At 42.7% G+C, this 19,928-nt stretch overlaps 3 protein-coding genes across 4 annotated transcripts; all 3 read left to right on the top strand.

The window, feature by feature from the left end:
* Window positions 1–1,832: 1,832 nt before the first annotated feature.
* On the top strand, window positions 1,833–4,112 carry LOC121699016 (cytochrome c). The gene is made up of 3 exons (XM_042081615.1): window positions 1,833–1,975; window positions 3,260–3,434; window positions 3,521–4,112. The coding sequence occupies exons 2-3, from the start codon at window positions 3,266–3,268 to the stop codon at window positions 3,664–3,666; spliced, it is 315 nt and encodes a 104-aa protein (XP_041937549.1). The 5' UTR covers window positions 1,833–1,975; window positions 3,260–3,265; the 3' UTR covers window positions 3,667–4,112.
* A 3,934-nt stretch (window positions 4,113–8,046) lies between these two features.
* On the top strand, window positions 8,047–13,502 carry si:ch211-227n13.3. 2 transcript variants are annotated; one of them, XM_042081550.1, is made up of 6 exons: window positions 8,047–8,150; window positions 9,095–9,161; window positions 9,356–10,121; window positions 11,285–11,369; window positions 11,506–11,616; window positions 11,826–13,502. In XM_042081550.1, the coding sequence occupies exons 2-6, from the start codon at window positions 9,120–9,122 to the stop codon at window positions 13,207–13,209; spliced, it is 2,388 nt and encodes a 795-aa protein (XP_041937484.1). In that variant the 5' UTR covers window positions 8,047–8,150; window positions 9,095–9,119; the 3' UTR covers window positions 13,210–13,502. The 2 variants fall into 2 exon arrangements, with proteins under 2 accessions (XP_041937484.1, XP_041937483.1); XM_042081549.1 differs by having other exon boundaries at window positions 8,098–8,248.
* A 139-nt stretch (window positions 13,503–13,641) lies between these two features.
* On the top strand, window positions 13,642–18,938 carry LOC121699008 (neurexophilin-2-like). Its single transcript, XM_042081607.1, has 3 exons — window positions 13,642–14,650; window positions 14,898–15,044; window positions 17,619–18,938. The coding sequence occupies exons 2-3, from the start codon at window positions 14,976–14,978 to the stop codon at window positions 18,378–18,380; spliced, it is 831 nt and encodes a 276-aa protein (XP_041937541.1). The 5' UTR covers window positions 13,642–14,650; window positions 14,898–14,975; the 3' UTR covers window positions 18,381–18,938.
* The last annotated feature ends 990 nt before the right edge of the window (window positions 18,939–19,928 follow it).

Raw genomic sequence — 19,928 nt, 5'->3', positions numbered from 1 at the left:
AAAATTATCACGGTTTTCGGTATTATCACGGTATTTCTAAAAGTGTGTTCAATATGTTCAGAAAGCACTGATAGGCCTACACAAGCTGAAATAGTTTCAAAAAGTGTCCCGTTCACTTTTTTCTTCATGTTTAGACAACAGAATCAGTAGGGTACCAGTTTTGTTACATTGTACCAGGCCTACTGTATGTCAAAAGCAGGCTCAGATGAAGCTGGGAAGGATTAAACAAACGGTTTCCACACCATGGTAATCAACAGTGATAATCATGATGTTTGAAATGAAAACGGTAATTATTATCGTCAACACTTTTATCGCGGTTTACAATTATACCGGTAATCGTTACATCCCTAATCTGCTTAGTGCTATAGTCTAACCATATTACAGATTTATAGATGAAAATGATGGTTGTTGTTCTTGAACTTGGAAGTTACCTTGAACTTTTTGCTCTCTCTCTCTCTCTACATATATATAGTATATCCTCAACTCCACCAATAAAGTTGCTCACTGATGAAATTCTGCTATACATTTGTGGCATTGTGTTAAGTGTGATAGTCAGGATGCAATATTTAATAGTTGAAAATTGAAAGATGGTCTGAAAATACTGTGGCTGTTTTGAAGGGGTTCAGGGCCATGTTCTTAATCCAGCCCTACAACCTCACCATTGCAATTAATTCATAGCCTATTAGACTGTTATAAAAACAAGTAATAATAGTCCACTTAAAACCAGTCTTACAACAAAGATTAGGCTACACCAACGACGAAAAGTTTACATTTATTAATTTAAAAGACACTTATCCAAAGCGATTTTGAATAACATTTAAGTTATGGCAAAGGAGACCTCAGGTAACAACAAATACTACTACAATACATAGTACTTTATTGTGTTCACCATGTTTTTTCTCTCACAAGAGGTTGACAGCAGCTTTGCAAACATTAAAGCATCATTACAGAGTTTTGGTCTAACAAGCTGCTATCTATCTAAAAGGCATGCAAAACCTTGCATACAACACCACGAGTTTTACTGCCACTGCTCGATGCTTGCAAACACACGAACTGGTGTCTTTTGATGATATTATAGGCAGAAATGTTATCCTGTGAAGTTTTCTTGTATGTTGTTCCTATCCGGAACACAGAACCACACGGGCCTACTAACGTTACAGCATCCTGGATGGCTGGTGGTGCTAATAACATGTAGCTCTAGGCCTATTTATCTGTCCTTCACATATACAATCAAAATTAATTTTAGATGATACCAAAACTAGCATAGCTGCCTGAAAAACAGGCAACCTTAAAAAGGTTCAAATTGTTGCGTAGTGTTGCTTTAAAAGCACAAACTCACTGAATACCTTTCTGCTCCCTCTGTGGCGGACAGCTATGGACTGTCCTTAAAAGACCTTCATTGCGTCATTTGCGTCACGACCAAGGGTATCCGTTACATTAGTCCCTACTGAACAAATACCTACGGTTGCACGGTCAACAAAAGCGTTTTACATAATAAAATGACATCTGAGGGATATCTCAAACTAGCAATAAAAATAGCGAATTTAGTTTGGACTGCCTATAGCCGCATAGCCTCGTTAGCCTACCAGCCTCAGTGCCGTTTTCACCTTCCTCTCTAACGCTACCCAATGGAGATAGCAGCTAATGTTCAGTGGTTTAAATAACGCGACATATAAATGTTCGACCTTATCTAAACCGATTAAGAACAGTATTTAACACAGTCCACTACCATTGACTCTCCATCATTCTTTCCCTACAAGGATGTGAGTCTGAGCGCGAAGAGTAGACGTATGTCAAGTGCTTTTACAATTCGTCGAAAACCAGCACGTGATGGAGAAGCGCCTGACTGTGATGTCATTTGCCGGTGCCTCTAAATTAAGTGACCTTCCTCTACGACCGAACAGAAGCGCTCCAAGGACCTTAGCTCTCAAATCCATCCTGTAGTTTTCTCGAAGTCGTCCTTTATAACCCCGAGGTAAGCACTAATTTTCGTGAAAGAGTTATGTTTTGTCGTTATGAAATGTACAGTTTATTTGTAATGTTTATTCTATTCTTCATAATGTGGAGATGTAACTGCATTGTCTACGACAGATGAAATAACTGACAGTGCTGTAACGTTAACGTGGGCAACGGCTTTAAAGAATAGCAGATTGCGTAAAACAAGCCGGTAGCCGGTATCTTATTCTGCAGGATAATCAGTTGTAGCCTATCAATTATTTATAAACAGTTAATGCTGAACAGTTTTCACACAGTTATTTAATATAGACCCCTGAGTTATATTGTAAGAAAAATCGTTTGAGCAGTGTGTTACCAGCTAACGTAACTGTGTCAGGGAGGATTCTGGAGCATTCAAAATCATAACAGAACCACCGGCTAATGTTAGCCTACCGTTAGTTAACGTTAACCAGCTGCATCAAGGAGGCTTTGGGGACCATCAGCTGTCCCATCCAATGTAACGTTAAATTTGGCAGATGATGCGAATGGTTACATTATTCTGGCTTGGTGAAAAAAAAAACCCGTTTGCTTGATTGCCCGCATAGCCTATAAGATTAGGCTATACTGTATGTTATTTTGCCATTCTCTTGGCTTTGGACACTGTCATAGAGGATAGTAACGTTAACGTAACGTAGCAATCCTTGTATGCTAACATTACAGATGTTTAAAGTTGCCTAACACACGGACCTATCATTACAGTGTGATGGGTAACATTATCCTAACAAATCTCTTGGTAACATCCTATAATTCAAGAAGTCGAGCGTTTGTGTAGCCTACTAACACTCAACCGGCTTTTATGTTAATGCACCTCTTTAGCCTAAGCATAATATTAACTATATTCTATGAATCAGTGACCTAACATTAGGGGTGTAGGTCTACTCTGGAAATGAAAATTGTAACGCAGACCTTCTGCAGTTAAATGACCCGGTTGAGGGCTTTAGAAGGTGGGTTTAAGGTTAGCAGGAATATGGTGCTACAGGGACCTAGTAGTTTCATTCTTAGTTTGCCAGTTAGGCCGTTATAGCTATGGTGACATGAAATGCTCCCAGTGTATTGATTCATTAATACAAAAGAACAAGGTATACAAAGGTGACATTGTGCCTAATGAGGATGAGGAACTGCTGTTCAACTCCACTATGACCTTCAGCAACAGCATCACTGTCAACGTCAGCTATTTTAGGCTGGAGACACATTTCTTACAGTGAATGAGACATGCTCTAACTGAGTGGTTACATGTCGTTACATTACATGTCGTTATCTACAGGTTACCATGGGTGATGTGGAGAAAGGCAAGAAGGTATTCGTTCAGAAGTGCGCTCAGTGCCACACTGTCGAAAACGGTGGCAAGCACAAAGTAGGACCTAACTTGTGGGGCCTATTTGGCCGTAAGACGGGACAGGCAGAAGGTTACTCCTATACAGATGCCAACAAGGGCAAAGGTAATGTATAAAATGTAGCCTACAGGATGGATATATGTTCATTGTCTGTGCTGCGACCTCACTAATCCATCTTTACTCTCTCATAGGCATTGTTTGGGGAGAAGCCACTCTGATGGAGTACTTGGAGAACCCCAAGAAATACATTCCAGGGACCAAGATGATCTTTGCTGGAATCAAGAAGAAGGGGGAGCGTGCAGACCTAGTTGCTTATTTGAAATCTTCAACATCATAAAGCTGTATTTGAATTTGAAAACTGTTTTATTTAATGTGCTTCAAATATTTTTTTTTTAATGTTAACTCACAACAACCTCAGCCAGATGAAAATATAAAAATGGCAGACATTCTGGATGTTATTCATGGTGCAATTCTTACTCATCATTCAATGCAAGAGAAAGTCTCATCACTGTCTGTTAGTGTCGACTTTAATACCAATGTCAGCACTGCTCAAGGAAGTATGACGTTACATATCTATGGATTCCCTCCCTCAAGAAGGAATGACAGCATGTATCCCCTGGTTTCACAGGAGTCTATGAAAGATAAATTATTTAATATACTAAAGACGTGGAGTGTTTTGGTCCAGACATTGAATTGGGTGGCAAAAGAGGGATTGTGCTGGAAGCTGCAATATTGATGTGTAACCTGAAGGAATCGAACTGTCAATAAAATGGGCGTATTTTATGTGCATTAGTGATGTCCGTTCTTTCTATCCATGCTTTTGACATATGGCCAGCTCAGCTGTATATCAGTCACTTTTTTGAGTGCAAGATAAGGACATTTCGAGGATCGTAAACTACATAGAAAGGCACCAATACACTTGCTGCTAACGACTTATACTGTACGCGTACCAATCATGGCTGCCATGTGTATTCTGCGTTCGTTTGGTGCGTCGGTCGCGCACGTTGACGCGAGGTAGTGTCGCGTCCGCAAGATGTAAAGACAGGCAGTAGCCTATCGTGTTTTGGCCGCGTTTCATGCAGCAAGCATATTGACAGGACGGTACAGGTCGCATACACGCTTGGTCTAACAGCAAGTATAACTGAAGACATCCTAATTTTGACCTTTGATATAAGTTTGATTGCAGCTACCAGATATCTTCTACATACTGGAGTGGTGCGCTAATCTATCAACGTATCAAATGCATCACGCCGCCAGTCAGTCTTGTCCAAACTTAACTTGCTCCCACCAGCTCAGATGTTCTCTTATATGGCGAAATCTCACGTGAGTTTGGCAGGCGGAGAATAAGGTATTTCTTAACGGAGAACTCGACAATACCTATGTGTATCTGTAACAAACTGTAATGGCTACGGTGGGCTACTGGTCTAAGGAGAAGGTCATAGGAAGGTGATCTATGGATTATAGCCAATGGGGAAACACTGCTATGAGAACATGTCTAGGCTACTTCATAACGTTAGTCAATCGCGCACGGTTGCCGTAGGGGTAACCTCCCGGTCACAGCTGATAGGCCTACGTAGCCTAAATGTGGGAACGTAAAAGTGAAATTAGATTTCCAACCGATTTAACTTGCTGAGTTTGTCCGGCCATATAAGGTCAGAATTTCAGTTTCTTATCAGCGGCACCTGTTACCAGAACATGTCAGGTTAATCCGATTGCAGATCTCACAAGGACAAAGTTCACTGAATGTTCTTGTAGTTGACCCACTCCCTAGTGACTTGGCTGGAATGCAAAGTCAAGTCAACGTTGCTCAATTGCCATGCAGGACCTCGTCTTACGGATAAAAGGGAATAAACATTAGGCTATTATTTGGTAGGATATTTAGACTACCGTCATAAAATATAGCAGGACGTGTCAGTTGCAGTATAGACCTAAAATGAAGGCTCGATCATATGTTGCCTACGTGTAGGCTAAATGATTTTCTGATTTCGGTTCCTTTTACCGTCGTTATGAAAGAAAGTGCATACCATTACTGCCCTCTAGTGGACAAAAGTTGTTGCACACCTTTTGTAACATCACAACATAGACTTTCTAATGAGGAGACACAGCACTCAAAAAATCCTCTATAGAAATGCATGGGGCTAGTTTATAACGCCAATATGGCCGTCCTCGGCAAAACGTCGACATGTGAATACATTGAGCCAATCATGTGGTGTGATGTGAATACATTGAGCCAATCATATGGTGTGTTGTGAAGACATTGTGCCAATCATGTGTTGTGAACTCGCCGCTGGAGCAAGATTGGTGTCGTGAAGCCTTGCTCACGCGCATTTCTGCCGAAGAGGATGCCCGATGAGTGCCCAAAAAGCGTTGCAATATGGCCGCCGAGTGGAGGGACTTGCCTAAAAGGACTTTGATCACAACAGTTATGTAGACCTAAGATGAGGGATGGGCTAGTGCAAAATATCTTATGCTTAACACTACAAAACATAGGCCTAGGCTACTCAAATTTAGGCCTACCTTAAATTACCCCTGAAAACATACCAAAACCACTTAATTTCAATTAAGTGGTCCTTAATTTGTTAAACAGGCCCTTGATTGTACCTTATGGCCACCTTACACCAAACAACTTTGACAAGATTTGGGAAAGATTCTTGAAAGATTGTGTCTTTTAACTAAGGCCCCCCATTCAAGCTTTACTCAAAAAACTCCAATCTTTTAAGAATCTTTCCCAAATCTTGTCAAAGTTGTTTGTTGTAAAGAGGCCATTAAAGGGACACCAGGCAACGTTTTCGTGTTAATTGAGTCGGTATATGGTTAAATGACTCATTACGGGGCGAATGAAGGCTCTCTCGCCCGCCCCTACTGCCTGTAGAAAGAATATCCCACTTGCAAGTTCGGTGTATCCTACCCGCCGAACTACAGTCTCACAAAGTCTCAGACATCGCGAGAAGCAGGATCAGTTTACATCCTGCATCCACAGAGGCAGGCTAACGAAACGCTAGCGATTGTTGCAAAGTGTATAATGGCAGAGCTTGCGAATAAGCAGTGAAAACCCTTGATGGAAGATGCAAAGAAAAGGAAAAGAGCTTCAGACCGAGCGAGGGCTCGCACACGTATCGACACGTAGGGGGAGCTTCATAGAGAAAAAGCATCAGGCTTGCCTGGTATCCCTTTAAATGCCATTTTAAGGTGTGGCCCCTTAATCTACATTTACATGTAAGGTGCAGTCAGGGGTTCCCTTTATTTGCTGTTATTAAGGGGGTAATTGAGGACAATTTAAGTATGTCTTAATTTTATTTTAAGGTGTTAATTCAGTGATTCCTTGATTAAGGGGGGAAATTAAGTGGAAATTGACAAAGTAATGGGTAAATTCATAGGCTTTTCTCAATCAACCTTATTATATGCACATTTCTACTTAAACACTAGCCTACTTAATTATAGAAGGGTTTTATGGTCAAAAGTAAGGCATTTAAAAGGGGTGAAATTAAGGGGTTTTGTATATCTGATGACACAATTGTTTGATGACACATTTGCAGTTGGATTTGCCTTGTCTGTGTTTATTTAATCAGAAACATGTAGGCTACAGGTGACAAAATGTTTTATGCTTTGTTATGTCATTTTTATTCTACCAACAAGATTATAGGTCACAGTCTGCTCCTTTTAACAGAAATAGTTGGTGAAAATACTCCTTCAAAAGGTACTTTTTACAGTACTGTTACAGTGGCCTATACTGTTTACTGTTTGTACTGTTCCAGTCCAAAAATATTGTGGACATTAGAAATATAGCATATTTTATATATATAAATGCAAATTTTATGGCTGGGCTATTTAATGAATCTTTCTGGTCTGTCAATCGTAATATTCTGAAAAACAATCAAATTGTCCAATTTTCCTGAAGCTCCTCCAAACGGTGGCTCTGGTAGTGAGTGAAGATAGGCTATCAGTCGCAGGTATGCAATACTAGGCTACGTATAGAAGGACAACCATCAGTGCAGCACTCCACCAATCAGGCCTTTATGGTAGAGTGGCCAGACAGAAACCATTTTTATTGCCAAAATTGTTGTCTGAATGACTCTCAGACCATGAGAAGTAAAATCCTCTAGTCTGATGAAATGAAGATTGAACTATTTGACCACTCCCAATGGTGTGTGTGGAAGAAACCAGGCACTGAGCTGCAATAGCCTATTAGTTGTCCTTCTGTATGTTTCTCTCATCTTCACAAAGGAACTCTGGATTTCATAGTAACCATTGGGTCCTTGGTTACCTGTTTGACTGCCCTTCGTCCCCAATTAGTTTGGCTGGGCGGCCAGATCTAAGACTGTTGGTTGTTCAGACCAGATGTGTGACTCTTCTAATAATGTCAAATTAATTAATTAATTTAGGCACAAGAACAAGATGGACTCTAATCAGGTTCTAGAAGCATCTGTAGGACCATTGACAGAAGTAGGATGCACCAGAGCTCAATTATAAGCGTCATAGGGGTCTGAAAACTTATGTAAATGGAATAGTCTTTTATTTTTGATATACATTTACAAAACACTTCGTGGAGTATTGGAGTATTTTGTGTAGATTGGTGAGGGGAAAATGGAATTAAATCCATTATAAGATTAGTCTGACTGAAACATAACAAAATGTGGAAAATTTGAAAGGGTCTGAAAACTTTCCGGTTGCACTGTAACTGGTCGTTTCAAACATATCCTCTAGGTGGCGATAGTGACCTTCGAATGTGCGATTCACTGAAAAAGAAGAACACGAGACGTTTTGGCGGGTCTGAATCAACTTCGTAGCATGTGATCTACCTTTCAACTGTGGGAGATGTTTGTAAGTGACAACAAGCATAACGTTATGTTTGTAATGAGAAAGATATACTGACTGACAATGTCTGCTTTGAAACTGTTTGACGGCGAACACCACGAAACGTAAGAACACATCAACTTGTGATCGCTATGATAAAATGAACTTAATTTCTCAAATCTGATCTGAAAATGATAGTGTTAACGTTAACTTAGCTACTCGTAACAGTTACAGTAACCTGATGAATAGTTTAACGTTAGCGTTACCATGATCGCCGTTTAACGAATCATCTCTCTAACGTTAGCCTACCGTTATTGATCTGGAAGTTAACGTTACAGTCCTTGCTTCCTACAAGGTTAAAGGTTGTATCAGCGATTTAAGGCCCCAAAAAAGGCCCAAACGTAAATGATCACATTCCTCTAATCTTTCCTAACGATCCGCTAGTAAAAAAAACCGCGTCTCTGTAGGCTCCGAGATCTGTACACAAAAACAATTGGCACCAACAAGTGTTGGCAATCCACTCAAAGGCAAAATAAAGTGTTTCAACCTTATAGATATATATAAGGCTCTGGTTTCAACCAATAACCGACGAGATGCGCGTTTAGGAGAGTTTTAATTGCACGGGAGGGGGAGGGAGTAGCTCGCTCGCTCGCTCGCTCTCTCGCTCTCTGTTTTGTTTGAACATCAACAGAAGTGACTTATCCCCGCTGTCGCTGATACCTTTACTGCGCTGTCTGGTTAACCTTACTGGTTACATTACAGTCCTTGCTTCATACAAGATTAATAAGGTTAACGTTACTGGTTTAAAGTTTACTGGTTGAAGTCTACAGTGGTGTTACCTGACATGTAAAACTCTCGAGGCCAGATATTTTTTAAAAGCTGTGGTATGACTCGAAATGCCAATGAATAATGACCGACACTGTCTAAGTCAGTGCAATTTCTTAAATGTTTCTCCAATTTTTTCAATGCAGATCACAACATAACATTACTCGTCGCATGCGGCAAACAAAGAGACGGGAGGCGGATGGCACACTAAAGGTAACCTAGTCAGTTAGTGTTTCCTTGAAGTAAGCACTGTGGTTCATATCAAAGCAATGTCACACTTAGTTCATCGTTGCTAGGTCAGATTTGTTTCTATGGGGCAGTTATTTACCATTGTCAGAGATTCGGTGGTTCTTTTGATGAGATGTTTTTGCTCTGACAGTGCTCATATCCTGTGGTGTGTCATGCAGGTGGAGTGTGTGATTGAAGAAGTTGAGATCCGCAGGAATGTTAAGCACCTCACCATGAACCAGTCCAAAGCAGCTGATCAGTTTCAGACCAATGGTGTGTCCCCCTCGAAGCCTTTCAAAAAGCGTTTTTCCAGCAAAATTGTTCTGGATGATGAGTCTAACCAGGATTTGGGGGCCCATGATCTCATCGACCTCATCAACAGCCCTCATAGTCGCCATGATAGGTGGACAAAGAGCAGTGAGAGTCCTATGTGGGGGTTGAATGGAGACTCATCCCCAGCCATGCACAGTGTGGCCCTCCTGTCAGACGGCGGTCAGTCAGATGCAGCATGCTCGGACACAGAATCAGTCGAGATCATCCTCGGCTCAGAGAGTGAGGACGATGAACGTTTGAACCTGAGCATGTCACAGTATTCAGGGCCCAACGTGTCTCCTGAGCTGTCTACCACTCCTTTGTCCCAAATGCTGTCCCTCTCGAAGAGTCAAGAGCCCTCGGCGAATAGTGGAGCTGAGGCTGGCTTGAAGTTTATGAGTGGTTCTTATGGGGAGGACTCTGCCCTCATTGGTTGTGGAAAAGAGCCGCCAATTGCGATCGGCAGCGAAGATGAGGACTTGGGAGACGGGAATGTAACTGACTCCTGCTGCTCCATCGCCTCCGGCCCCAGCAGGCCGTGGCAGCCTGTGCCCCAGGGGCCGTGCTCCAGCTGCCTGGCGCTCTGCGTCAGGATGAAGAGGCTCACCAATTGGACAAAGAGCAGGGTGAAAGGTAAGGGCAAGAAATAAAGGTGATGATACATGGGGGAACTTTTTGAGCAATGTTGCTAGGCAACCAAATAACCGATGATGACAATTTGCCTAATGATGATTAAAGTTCTCCAGAAAAATGTTACCCAATATCAGTGGGAATGTGCCCAACAACAATACTCAGGAACATTGGCCAGCAAATTTGTTCAAAAAGTTGCCTTGTTTATCGTCAGCTTTTCGCAGCTGCCGGTGTCCGTTTTACATTATAATCTTATGGAGTAGACCGTGTTTTCAAAAAAGTCCTCGGCTTCTTTTAAAACAATCGTTACCGTTTTCTCTGCAGCTCAAAGCTGTTTTTAAAGTTGAGAAATGTTCAACTTCTAGTAAAAAAACGCTATGTTTTGACAACTGGATTCACAAGTGGATAACCGAGACCTGTGGTCCGGCTGCTTTTTGGAACAAAAACGATGGCAGATTTTTGAAAAACGGGAAAAGCGGTCTGCACAACTTTATTTAGTCAGAAAAAGAAGCCAAGTCTGAACGTACTCTTAAGGTCATGTAAAGCCTAGCAAGTGTGCATTATGTCTCAACTCAATTGTTGCACAAACATTCCACATTATGGAAGTGGCACTTGGATAGCAGTGCATCAAATTCCGATATTTCTTTAGTGTTAGGTTTCTGTGCATTCTTCCATTTCATTATGCACAATTTCTCTTTAAGATGTCTATCATTGTTGTTGTTACATTATGTGCTTACATAATTGTAAAAGGGTTCGCCAATGTTTTCTCAGTTAGCCTTTTAAAATGATATCAGATTAGTAAACAGAATGTGCCTTTGGAACATTGGATGAATGGTTGCTGATAATTGAATAAATAGATATTGCATTAAAGATCAGCCATTTCTTTTCAGTCGAGAACCCTTTTGTAATTATGTAAGCACATAATGTAATCTGAAAACTGCTGCCCTGATTAAAAAAACAATGCAGCTGATGGTAGTGGTAGTGTATATGAATGACAAAGGTTATCATGGATATCGGAGCTGTGTTGTATAGTGTCATGTGTCAGGTTGTCAGTCCCAATGACACGCTTTATTTTTCTTGAGTGCAATGATTTAACATAAAAATAGTGACCCTGTTTTATCTCGTTACCTTGTGTTCTCAGTTTCTCTGATTCATTGTTTACTCAGATCCAGCCTGTTTATACTATGACCAATGGATGCTGCTGAAACCGTGGCAATCTCGAGGAGTGCACGGCCATTGCAGAGTGAGGGGGTGAGAGGAGGCATCCTTTTCTATGGGTGAACTTAGGAGATGGGTATTGTTGTATTTACATATGCTTTTTGTCGGATGTGTGTGTGTGTGTGTTTGTGGTGTGCATGCTGACTGATATGTGTGTGTCCCAACACAGGAAGTTGTTTAAGCATCTTCCTCGGATCTGGCAGCATGCAAAAGTCCAAGCTGAGGAAGACCTTGATGATGAATGTGGGGTCTGTTCAAGACCTCATGTGTTTCTGCAAAGGTAAGAATGTAGACATCCAAACAGATGCCATGACCATATAAGTGCCTCTTGAGAGGAGGAAGCACACGCACACACACACACACGCACAAATACAAATGCGTGCTGGTTTGACTAATTTCCCATACGGTTTATTTGTGTTTTTACTATTGGAATTATTGTCTATTTATTAGAATTGTCTTTCACTGTGTGTGTGTGCATGTGATTTTCAGAAACCTTAGACAGTGCAAGAGATCTCAGTCAAAACTCGTCAAACACACAAAGGTCAGGAATAAGGCGGGCTCAAGACTGGGTAGAAGGTCAAAAGACCACTGGCCCCCACTTCCAGGCCAACACGTGAAAAAGAGGAGGAGCAAGATTGTGAAGGACTCCATAAAGAAGAAGAAAAAGAGGAGTGTGGGAGAGAAGCAGGGGAGCAGTGGGAGACGTGAGGAGACGAGTGGGACAGAGGTGCTGCACGAAGACAGCCAGACGCTGGGTGACGAGCACCTGAGCTACGATGACGTCACTGCAGACTGCAGCACAGAGGAGCAGGCAAACCTAAGTCCAGACAGATGGCAGGATATGAACGCTGACATACAGACCAATGGATGCCCTGACAAGCATGGAAATGTCAATGCGCTAAGCCCCTCAGAGTGGCCTGCAAATGCTAATGTAGGCAGCCCGTCACATACACACACAGGCAGATACACAGGCAGTAGCCCAGACAGCAGAGAAGACAGACCGAGAGACTTGAGGGCAGACCGGCACCGAGATGAACATGTTGATGGCCACCGAGAGAAACAACGTTCAAACCAAAGATCTGTCTTGGAAGCAGATGGACAAACTGGAGTGAAGGCATTCAAGTGTGTTGTCAGTGGTTCAGACAGAGATGTAGGAGGAAGCACAGACACATCTCCCATCGTACATCTGCACAGATGTGACCGTGTGAATGGAAATGTCAAGCAAGCAGACTGCCTCAGGAAGGCACCACACAACTCTAGGGACGTCAAACATAAAGGTGCAGGCAAACATTCATGTTGGAGCACAGACAGGCCTACAGGCAGTGATGTAGATGTAAGCCTCAACAGAAATGCAGATGATGAAGGCAGATGTTTAAACAATGAGAGGAGGCAGAGAAAAAGTCACCCTGGGGATGCTTTAAGCAGGCATTTGGGTGTAGATCCAAACATTCACTTGAACAGCCCCTCAAATATGAATGGAGATGATGTCTTGGATGATTCAGATGGGCACTTGGACAGACATGTAGAAGGTAGTTCAGATGAACTTGTAGATTTAAGTACAGCCATGGGCATCACCCGCAGGGCTCTCTTGTTTGAAGACCCCCCCACATTGCCTTTGATGAATGGATCCTCAGCAACCCCAGTGGTGGGGTCAGTGCAAACTCAGGGACACACTGCAGTGCCTCTGAGCAAGGACCCATATATGTTCCGCACCCCAACACCTCCCGGAATTGAGGCCTTCGAGGTAGTCAGGAAGCTCCGTCCCTTCGCCCGCACCTACGGAAACGTGGGGGCTCGATGTGGTAGCTTCAAGTCCATTCTGTGCACTTTGGATAGGGTGCACAGTTCGGTTGTCCGTGAAACCGATCCGTGAGTGGCATACAGAGAAGTTGGCACAGCAGCCATTGATGCACGCTCATGGGCTCTTCTGACCAGTATATATGTTGCATAGTTCTTTGCACTTGGTTGTACCCTTTATGGAGAAAACAAGTTCACTGTGAAGTTGAATCCAATGGTGTTACTGTTACTGTGTTAAATTGTTTGTTATTCATACTTGAAAGAAGTGTTAAGTTATGTTTATATTTATTTTCTTTGGTGACACATCTGCTTAACCAGTTTGTGATTGGCAGTCAGACCTGACTTAATAAAGCAGATTGGTTAAAAGCAGAACTGCTGAACAGTCAATGCCTAAAAACAGGATCAAAGCAACAGGAAAAAACAGTAACCTCATGTTCTGTGATAATTGTACAATGGAGATGTTTTTTTTTTTTTAAATATAGAGTTGTGAAAAATACTCAGAATAAATCAAATTGTGTTACTATTATTCAAGGATATATAGAGTGAGCCATATGGTGGCGCCAATATCCTCGGTAAGAAGCGTTTAGGGTTGCGTAGTTCTAAGTTTGTAAGTAATGGGGTGTCACACGTCATTTTACATTTTTACCGAGAAATGTAAGTACTGGCACACATAATGCTGATTATTTCGCAGGAAAGTTGGTATATGAAACAACCTCAATAAGAAAAACGCTATCAGCCGAGCACTGAAAAATGGAAATGGACAAAATAAAGCAAATTTACCTATACCTGGATTTTTTTCTGTTAATATGTAGCTTTTCATTTTTAATAGTAGCTTTTTATGTCTTTCTAAATGGTTGCAAACAATAGACGGAGACAGAAATGACGTCCTAAATGTTAACTGGACGCGCGGGGCACCGTGGGAACCTCGTCTGAGTATAAAATAGTCCCTTCCTCTTCTGTGGAGTCAGTAGAGGCTGGTTGCTGAGCGCGCAGAGCCGTCACTCGGCTTGTTCTTCCATGTGAAATGCGATATAACTGGCAATAGCCACTTGACCGGAGGGGGTGAGCCGCGCGCTTACAGCATGCGCGCCCTGTCAGCAGCCAACATCTGTTCCGGGAATGGGATCGAGCAAGGGCGCGCGGAATTTTTCATTTTCACTCTAAGGACGGTGAACAAAGTACTTTTCTTTTGAGACAATCATTTGTCCATAAGCGCTTTATGATATTAAAATATTGCGCTTAAAAACACGAGCAAACAGATGAGGAGGTATAAGAGGATTTGGGACTGACTTGAGCACACCATTCCACAGAGGCGATTATATTGTTCTAATCAAGACTAAAGAAATGCACATTCGTCGTCACATTTTTTCAGCACTTCTTGGCTAAGCTGTTCGGGGAGCACCGAACAATCCTGGGTGTCCTGCGCTAAGGTGTCCCGTCTGGGTGTCACCACACGCGCGTAACGGGATGCGCTTTGTGGACTACTGAGGTGAGCCAGTGACTGATAAAACGAAACGGTAAGAGTTAAAACAAACTGTTTCAATTAGATGTCTTGTCACAATGTCACACACAGGTGTCACATAGTCTATTATGTTATATGCTTAGTGTGGCATGATAAAATCGACCATGCATGACGTAGATTTTTAATCCTCGTTCATTTTGAAATGTCATCAGGGTTTTTTTTTTTGTTCAACTGGTAAAGCTAGAATTATTTACCCCTGTGATGTCCTTAATCCTTGCTGTTCTGTTGTCCCTTCCGCGCAGTTCGGATCAGCGATGATGCCCGAAGTGCAGAGTCTGTGCACTGAATGTGGATGTATTCAGTCCTAAAGTTGCTAAGGAATGTTGAAGAAAAACCCCAAGATGGCAAAGCTTCTTCAGCTCACACTGGTGATGATATACATGCGGATGGTGAGTTTTCCTCTGACTCCCTCGTCTTACCTAAATACTGTGTCGCAACCTTGTAACCACCATCATGTTTATAGTTTATTGAGTCATGTGAATATATGGACCTTGCCATTACACATGTATTTACATAATTTATTAATAAATTAAAGCAAAGACTATTTGAAATATACTATTCTAAAAAACGGACAGTAGGCCTACTCACAACACACAACAGTTTAGATGATGAAATAATTTTAAGGTTTAGCAAATAGAATCAAGGAATTATGGAAGCTTACCTGACAGACCAATTTGTAGAATTGGCAAGAGTGGTATGTGTGTTTTTCAGAGATTGGACAATGACAGGGATGGAGAATATGAGGGAAGGTGATGGCTGGCTGGGGCTACAGTGCATATATTTGCATCAGCCCTCAAAACTTCTCTCATGCTGTATGTGCATATACTTGTGAAGACTCTAGTAATCCAGTCCTCTCACGTCTTAATCCACCACTTCATGCTCTTAGTGTCATTTCTCAGACCAAATCATTTGCGTGTGTTTTCTTTAATCGCAAATGAAAAGTTACATTGACTTTGCTGAGGTTCTGTGTGTGTGTGTGTGTGTGTGTGTGTGTGTGTGTGTGTGTGTGTGTGAAAGAGCATGCCTTTAGCCTGCTGCGGACGACTGCATAGATATGCCAGTGGTCCCCCACCCCTCCAGAGAGCTGTGCCCCCACGTCCCCAGGCCCTCCCAGCTCAATCATGCTTCTCTCTTTTCTTCCTCTCTTCCTTCCACCCCTGCTTACAAACCCAGGGACTGCCACCAAATGTAATAAAAAATGCGTCTGGATTATGAGAGGGTCCCTAATCTCTGCCTCATTGATTAGTTTTTTTCTTTCATTTCTTTATTTTTCTTCCATTCCCCCCCCCCCCTCTCTCCAGGGAGCTTATGTCAGGGACATTAATCCGCCGTTTGATTGTGTCTGTCTCAGTCTGCCTTTCTCCTGTACTGTTCATTTCGCTGTGGCAGAGAGGCTTGTGCGAAAGCCGGAGAGGGGATGGTCCTGAACTTCAAAGACCATGCTTTGCCTGACTGAAAAAAAAAACCCCTCTCACTGCTCTTGGTCTCTCTTCCATTGTCTCTCTTCTGCTTGCTTTAGAGAGCACCTGCTCTGCAGAGAGAGACAGAGCTCTCATTACTCTAAATGGTTTGTGTTCAGGTAAACCGATCATTGTCTTGACCCCAGCCATTTAGAATGCCAGAGTGATACTGGCTCAGGATTAGGGCTTAACTGTATGTGTGGGGAGGAATCATACCGTATTAGCCAATCAGTCTCTGCAGTGGAAACAGAATATAATTCTATGATCTATGGACTCAGCCTATGATGCGCAGAGGCTTTGCCTCATCTATTGGGGTTATAATTTGATACCAGACACTGTTCTCAGAAACATCAGTTTTGGGGATTGTGTTCTGAACTGGAGAGGGGGAGAATAGGGTGAGAGCTTGAAGGTTACCTGAAGAAAGAGGGTTTACCAGAGGGTTGGAGAAGCAGAGAGAAGTCATCAGCACAAAGGGGCGGGAGGGAGGAGATGGGCCAAAGGGGGCAAGAGGAGGCAGGAGACGCCCAGCAGATAGAACCAGGCAGAACAGACGAGCAGAACACAGCAGATAGAACCAGGCAGGGGGGTTCTGCTCTGAGATGTGGGATCCTCTGAGTCTGGAACCCTCAGCTGTTCTAAGTTAGGGCTGAAAAACAGCTGTGGAGTGGTGAGCTTTCATTGCTAATGTATGTGGATTTCAGTTTAATCACGTGACCAACTTCAGCGAGAATTCAGTGTTCGTTAGGAGAAAACCAATTCCTTTTTCATTAGATAAAGACAGGTGATGACAGCAGTCATCTCAGGTCAAAGATTTGTGTGATCCCACAGTGCTTCCTTACAATCAATATGTTTTATAGACGGTAGGTGAATTTGATACTATAGCTGTGTGTGCGTTTCATGTCAATATCTGTATCCCCTGAGATGAATTTAATCTGTGCATGTGAGAGCATTTGTATTTGTGTGTGTGTGTGTGTTGTAGTAGTTCCCACATGTAGTTTGTGCTTTGGCTTTGCCACCTGTCATCGCTGTATGAACTGTGTTTAATGGAGCTTCATACACCTACACCATAGTTTTATATTCCCCAGCTAGATGTGAACGCAGGGGATCATAATAGCTGCTGTGTGGGTTGTATGAGTCTGTTTGGTAATCTCAGAAAATGAAGATAGGGGATCCAAAAAACAGATACTTGCATCAAAAATGGTCCTCCTCTAGACAGCAGTTAGTTATGTCTTTGTGAGAGAAAATGTGCAAATGCACAAATGTCTCCCAGTAGTACAACCCAACCCTTCATTCTCCTTCCTATGGGTATAATTGCAGCAAAGAATCCTGTCAAATGTGGCCAACATCCCAATGTTCTCCCATTTACATGTTCTTTATGTCCCCTACACACCCACAATGTTCAAACCCAGACATTAGGAAATATTTAACAGAAGTGCACACACACACACACACACACATAAACATTTAAACAAACATTGATCATATCACATTCTCCTCTTGCAGGTGTCTTGCATGGCTGATCAGGACCTTGTACAAGGCGTGGTGGAGTGGAGCCAGACCCAGACCCACGAGCAGGAACGGCCGCAGATGGCCCTGAAGCCTGGCTCATTACGGCTCTTTGCCCAGCCGCCCCCGCCCCACGAAGAGCCCAGCCCGAGCGGCCCGACGCAGCTGGAGGACAGCCCACAGGAGCTCTGGGCGTGGCTGTCCAACCTGACGAGCACCGACGAGACCCTGACGCGCTCCAAGCGCCGCCCCATCGTCAAGACAGGCAAGTTCAAGAAGATGTTCGGCTGGGGGGACTTCAACTCCAACATCAAGACGGTCAAAGTCAACCTGTTCATCACTGGCAAGATCGTCGACCACGGCAACGGCACATTCAGTGTCTACTTCCGCCACAACTCCACCGGCCTGGGCAACGTGTCCGTCAGCCTGGTGCCACCCAACAAGGCCGTGGAGTTCCAGAGCCAGCTGCGCGAGCTCGCACCCATGGAGACGCAAGACTCCATGGCCAAGGGCTTTAACTGCCGCATCGAGTACGAGAAGACGGACCGCAGCAAGCACACATCGTCGCTGTGCAGCACCGACCCGTCACGCGTCTGCTACCAGGAGCAGACGCAGAGCCACCTGTCCTGGCTCTGCTCGAAGCCCTTCAAGGTCATCTGCATCTATATCGACTTCTCCAGCGAAGACTACCGGCTGGTGCAGAAGGTCTGCCCGGACTACAACTACCACAGCGACACGCCCTACACCTCCATGGGGTAGCGTGGAGCCCCCTCGCACCCGTACCCATCGCCTTTCAACTCCCCTTCACCTCGCCCCTCTGCATGCCTCTAGAGGAGGCACTTGGAGAGCCCTTTTACTCAGAAATCCAATTAGACATCTCTCCTCTTTGACCTTTCACCCTTATGTCATCATAGCCAGGCTCTCTTCCCATGTTTGCAGTGACAGCAGTTGTCGCTGGTGTGTCTCTCTCCCTCTGCCATGGTTTTGTACCGCCAACCCAAAAGTGATTTGAATCTCCTATGTTGTGTCTTTTCCACAAAGTAAACAAAGTCTATGGTCAGAACTAGTGATTCATGTTGCCTGTGTATTTGTACTATTTTTTCAGAAGTGTTAAGCACCAGTGCTTGTATAAGAAGAGGATGAGATATACTGACTGATTTCAGCCAGAGAACTGTTATTTATTCTTATTTTTCCTGAAGTCATGCTGTGTAATTCATCACTATTAAACTATATAAAAATACCAATGTGTTTGATGCAGAGGACAAGACTAAGAAGTCACATTTTTCCAGCGTTCTCTTAAAATACATTGAATGAATATTGTACACGCTCCAGGTTAAGGAATGTCAGCAATTGAACAATTACATTAATTACGTTGACTTCTTTTAAGCTTTCTAAAACGTATGTTTGGGTTGCAGTACCAATGAGCCAATGATCTCTGTAACATGGTATGCATACAGCAAGTCTTTGACCTGTTTCACATATTTTTGTGAGACATATTTAATTTTGACCACTATTTACTTCCCCAAACAAGTGTCCTATTTGATTTGGATGTCTGCCAATAAGAGGCCTATAAATGATTAAAGCTATGCCACTTTTGATAGACAATGTAGATAAATAATTTAGTGAATTAAAGTCTTCAAAGATTATTTATAAGGTCCATGGTTAAAAAAAAATTGTATTTAGATTGAAACCGGCAGTTGCTGTCCAAATTTGGTTCCCCCTCATAAATAGTTAGTTAAACAAGTTTGTTGTAAAAATATATTATGCATGCATAATTGCAATAGGCCCCTTATATCACAGCGAAACTCTGCATTAAGGCATATATAATCACCCTGTGTGTGCCTGCCATCCAGTCAAGAGTCATCCAGTATGTGTGATTACTCTTGACATTTCAAAACACTCCAGAACAGTTCTACAATGTGAATATCCAAAACAGCAGATTTGCCATAAACATCGCCCATCATTGACTATACTAAGAATGTATTGTTTATCTTAGACACGGTAGTATAATTCGCACTATTTGTTACTTTGTCCACAAAGATTATGGAAGATATTAGATGTAGTCAACTTAAGTCGGTGTACACCCATGACGTTACATACCAGGCTTCATCCTTCCAAACATGAGGCCAAAAAAGCTGTTCATCTCAAATAATAATGAGGTTGGACACTTCATACAAACCTATTAAGAGTTACATACTGTAGGTTACATTACCTTTAGGACCGCGTGTCTCTGGTCTTCACAGATTTGTCACACCGATTTAGGATCCCTAACCAAAACAGGACACGGCATTCTGCAGCTTAAAAGAA

This window comes from Alosa sapidissima, chromosome 23, assembly GCF_018492685.1.
Source record: "Alosa sapidissima isolate fAloSap1 chromosome 23, fAloSap1.pri, whole genome shotgun sequence".
Classification (NCBI taxonomy): Eukaryota; Metazoa; Chordata; class Actinopteri; order Clupeiformes; family Clupeidae; genus Alosa; species Alosa sapidissima.
Note: the sequence above shows the minus strand (reverse complement) of the source record. Positions and strands in the feature narration are given on the sequence as shown.

Coding starts and splice junctions, on each gene's coding strand:
- LOC121699016 (XM_042081615.1), top strand. CDS start 3,266: ATGGGTGATGTGGAGAAAGGCAAGAAGGTATTCGTTCAGAAGTGCGCT. Junction 3,435..3,520: donor AGATGCCAACAAGGGCAAAG/GTAATGTATAAA, acceptor ACTCTCTCATAG/GCATTGTTTGGGGAGAAGCC.
- si:ch211-227n13.3 (XM_042081549.1), top strand. CDS start 8,208: ATGTCTGCTTTGAAACTGTTTGACGGCGAACACCACGAAAC. Junction 8,249..9,094: donor GACGGCGAACACCACGAAAC/GTAAGAACACAT, acceptor TTTTCAATGCAG/ATCACAACATAACATTACTC. Junction 11,370..11,505: donor GGCCATTGCAGAGTGAGGGG/GTGAGAGGAGGC, acceptor GTCCCAACACAG/GAAGTTGTTTAAGCATCTTC.
- LOC121699008 (XM_042081607.1), top strand. CDS start 14,976: ATGTTGAAGAAAAACCCCAAGATGGCAAAGCTTCTTCAGCTCACACTG. Junction 15,045..17,618: donor TGATGATATACATGCGGATG/GTGAGTTTTCCT, acceptor CTCCTCTTGCAG/GTGTCTTGCATGGCTGATCA.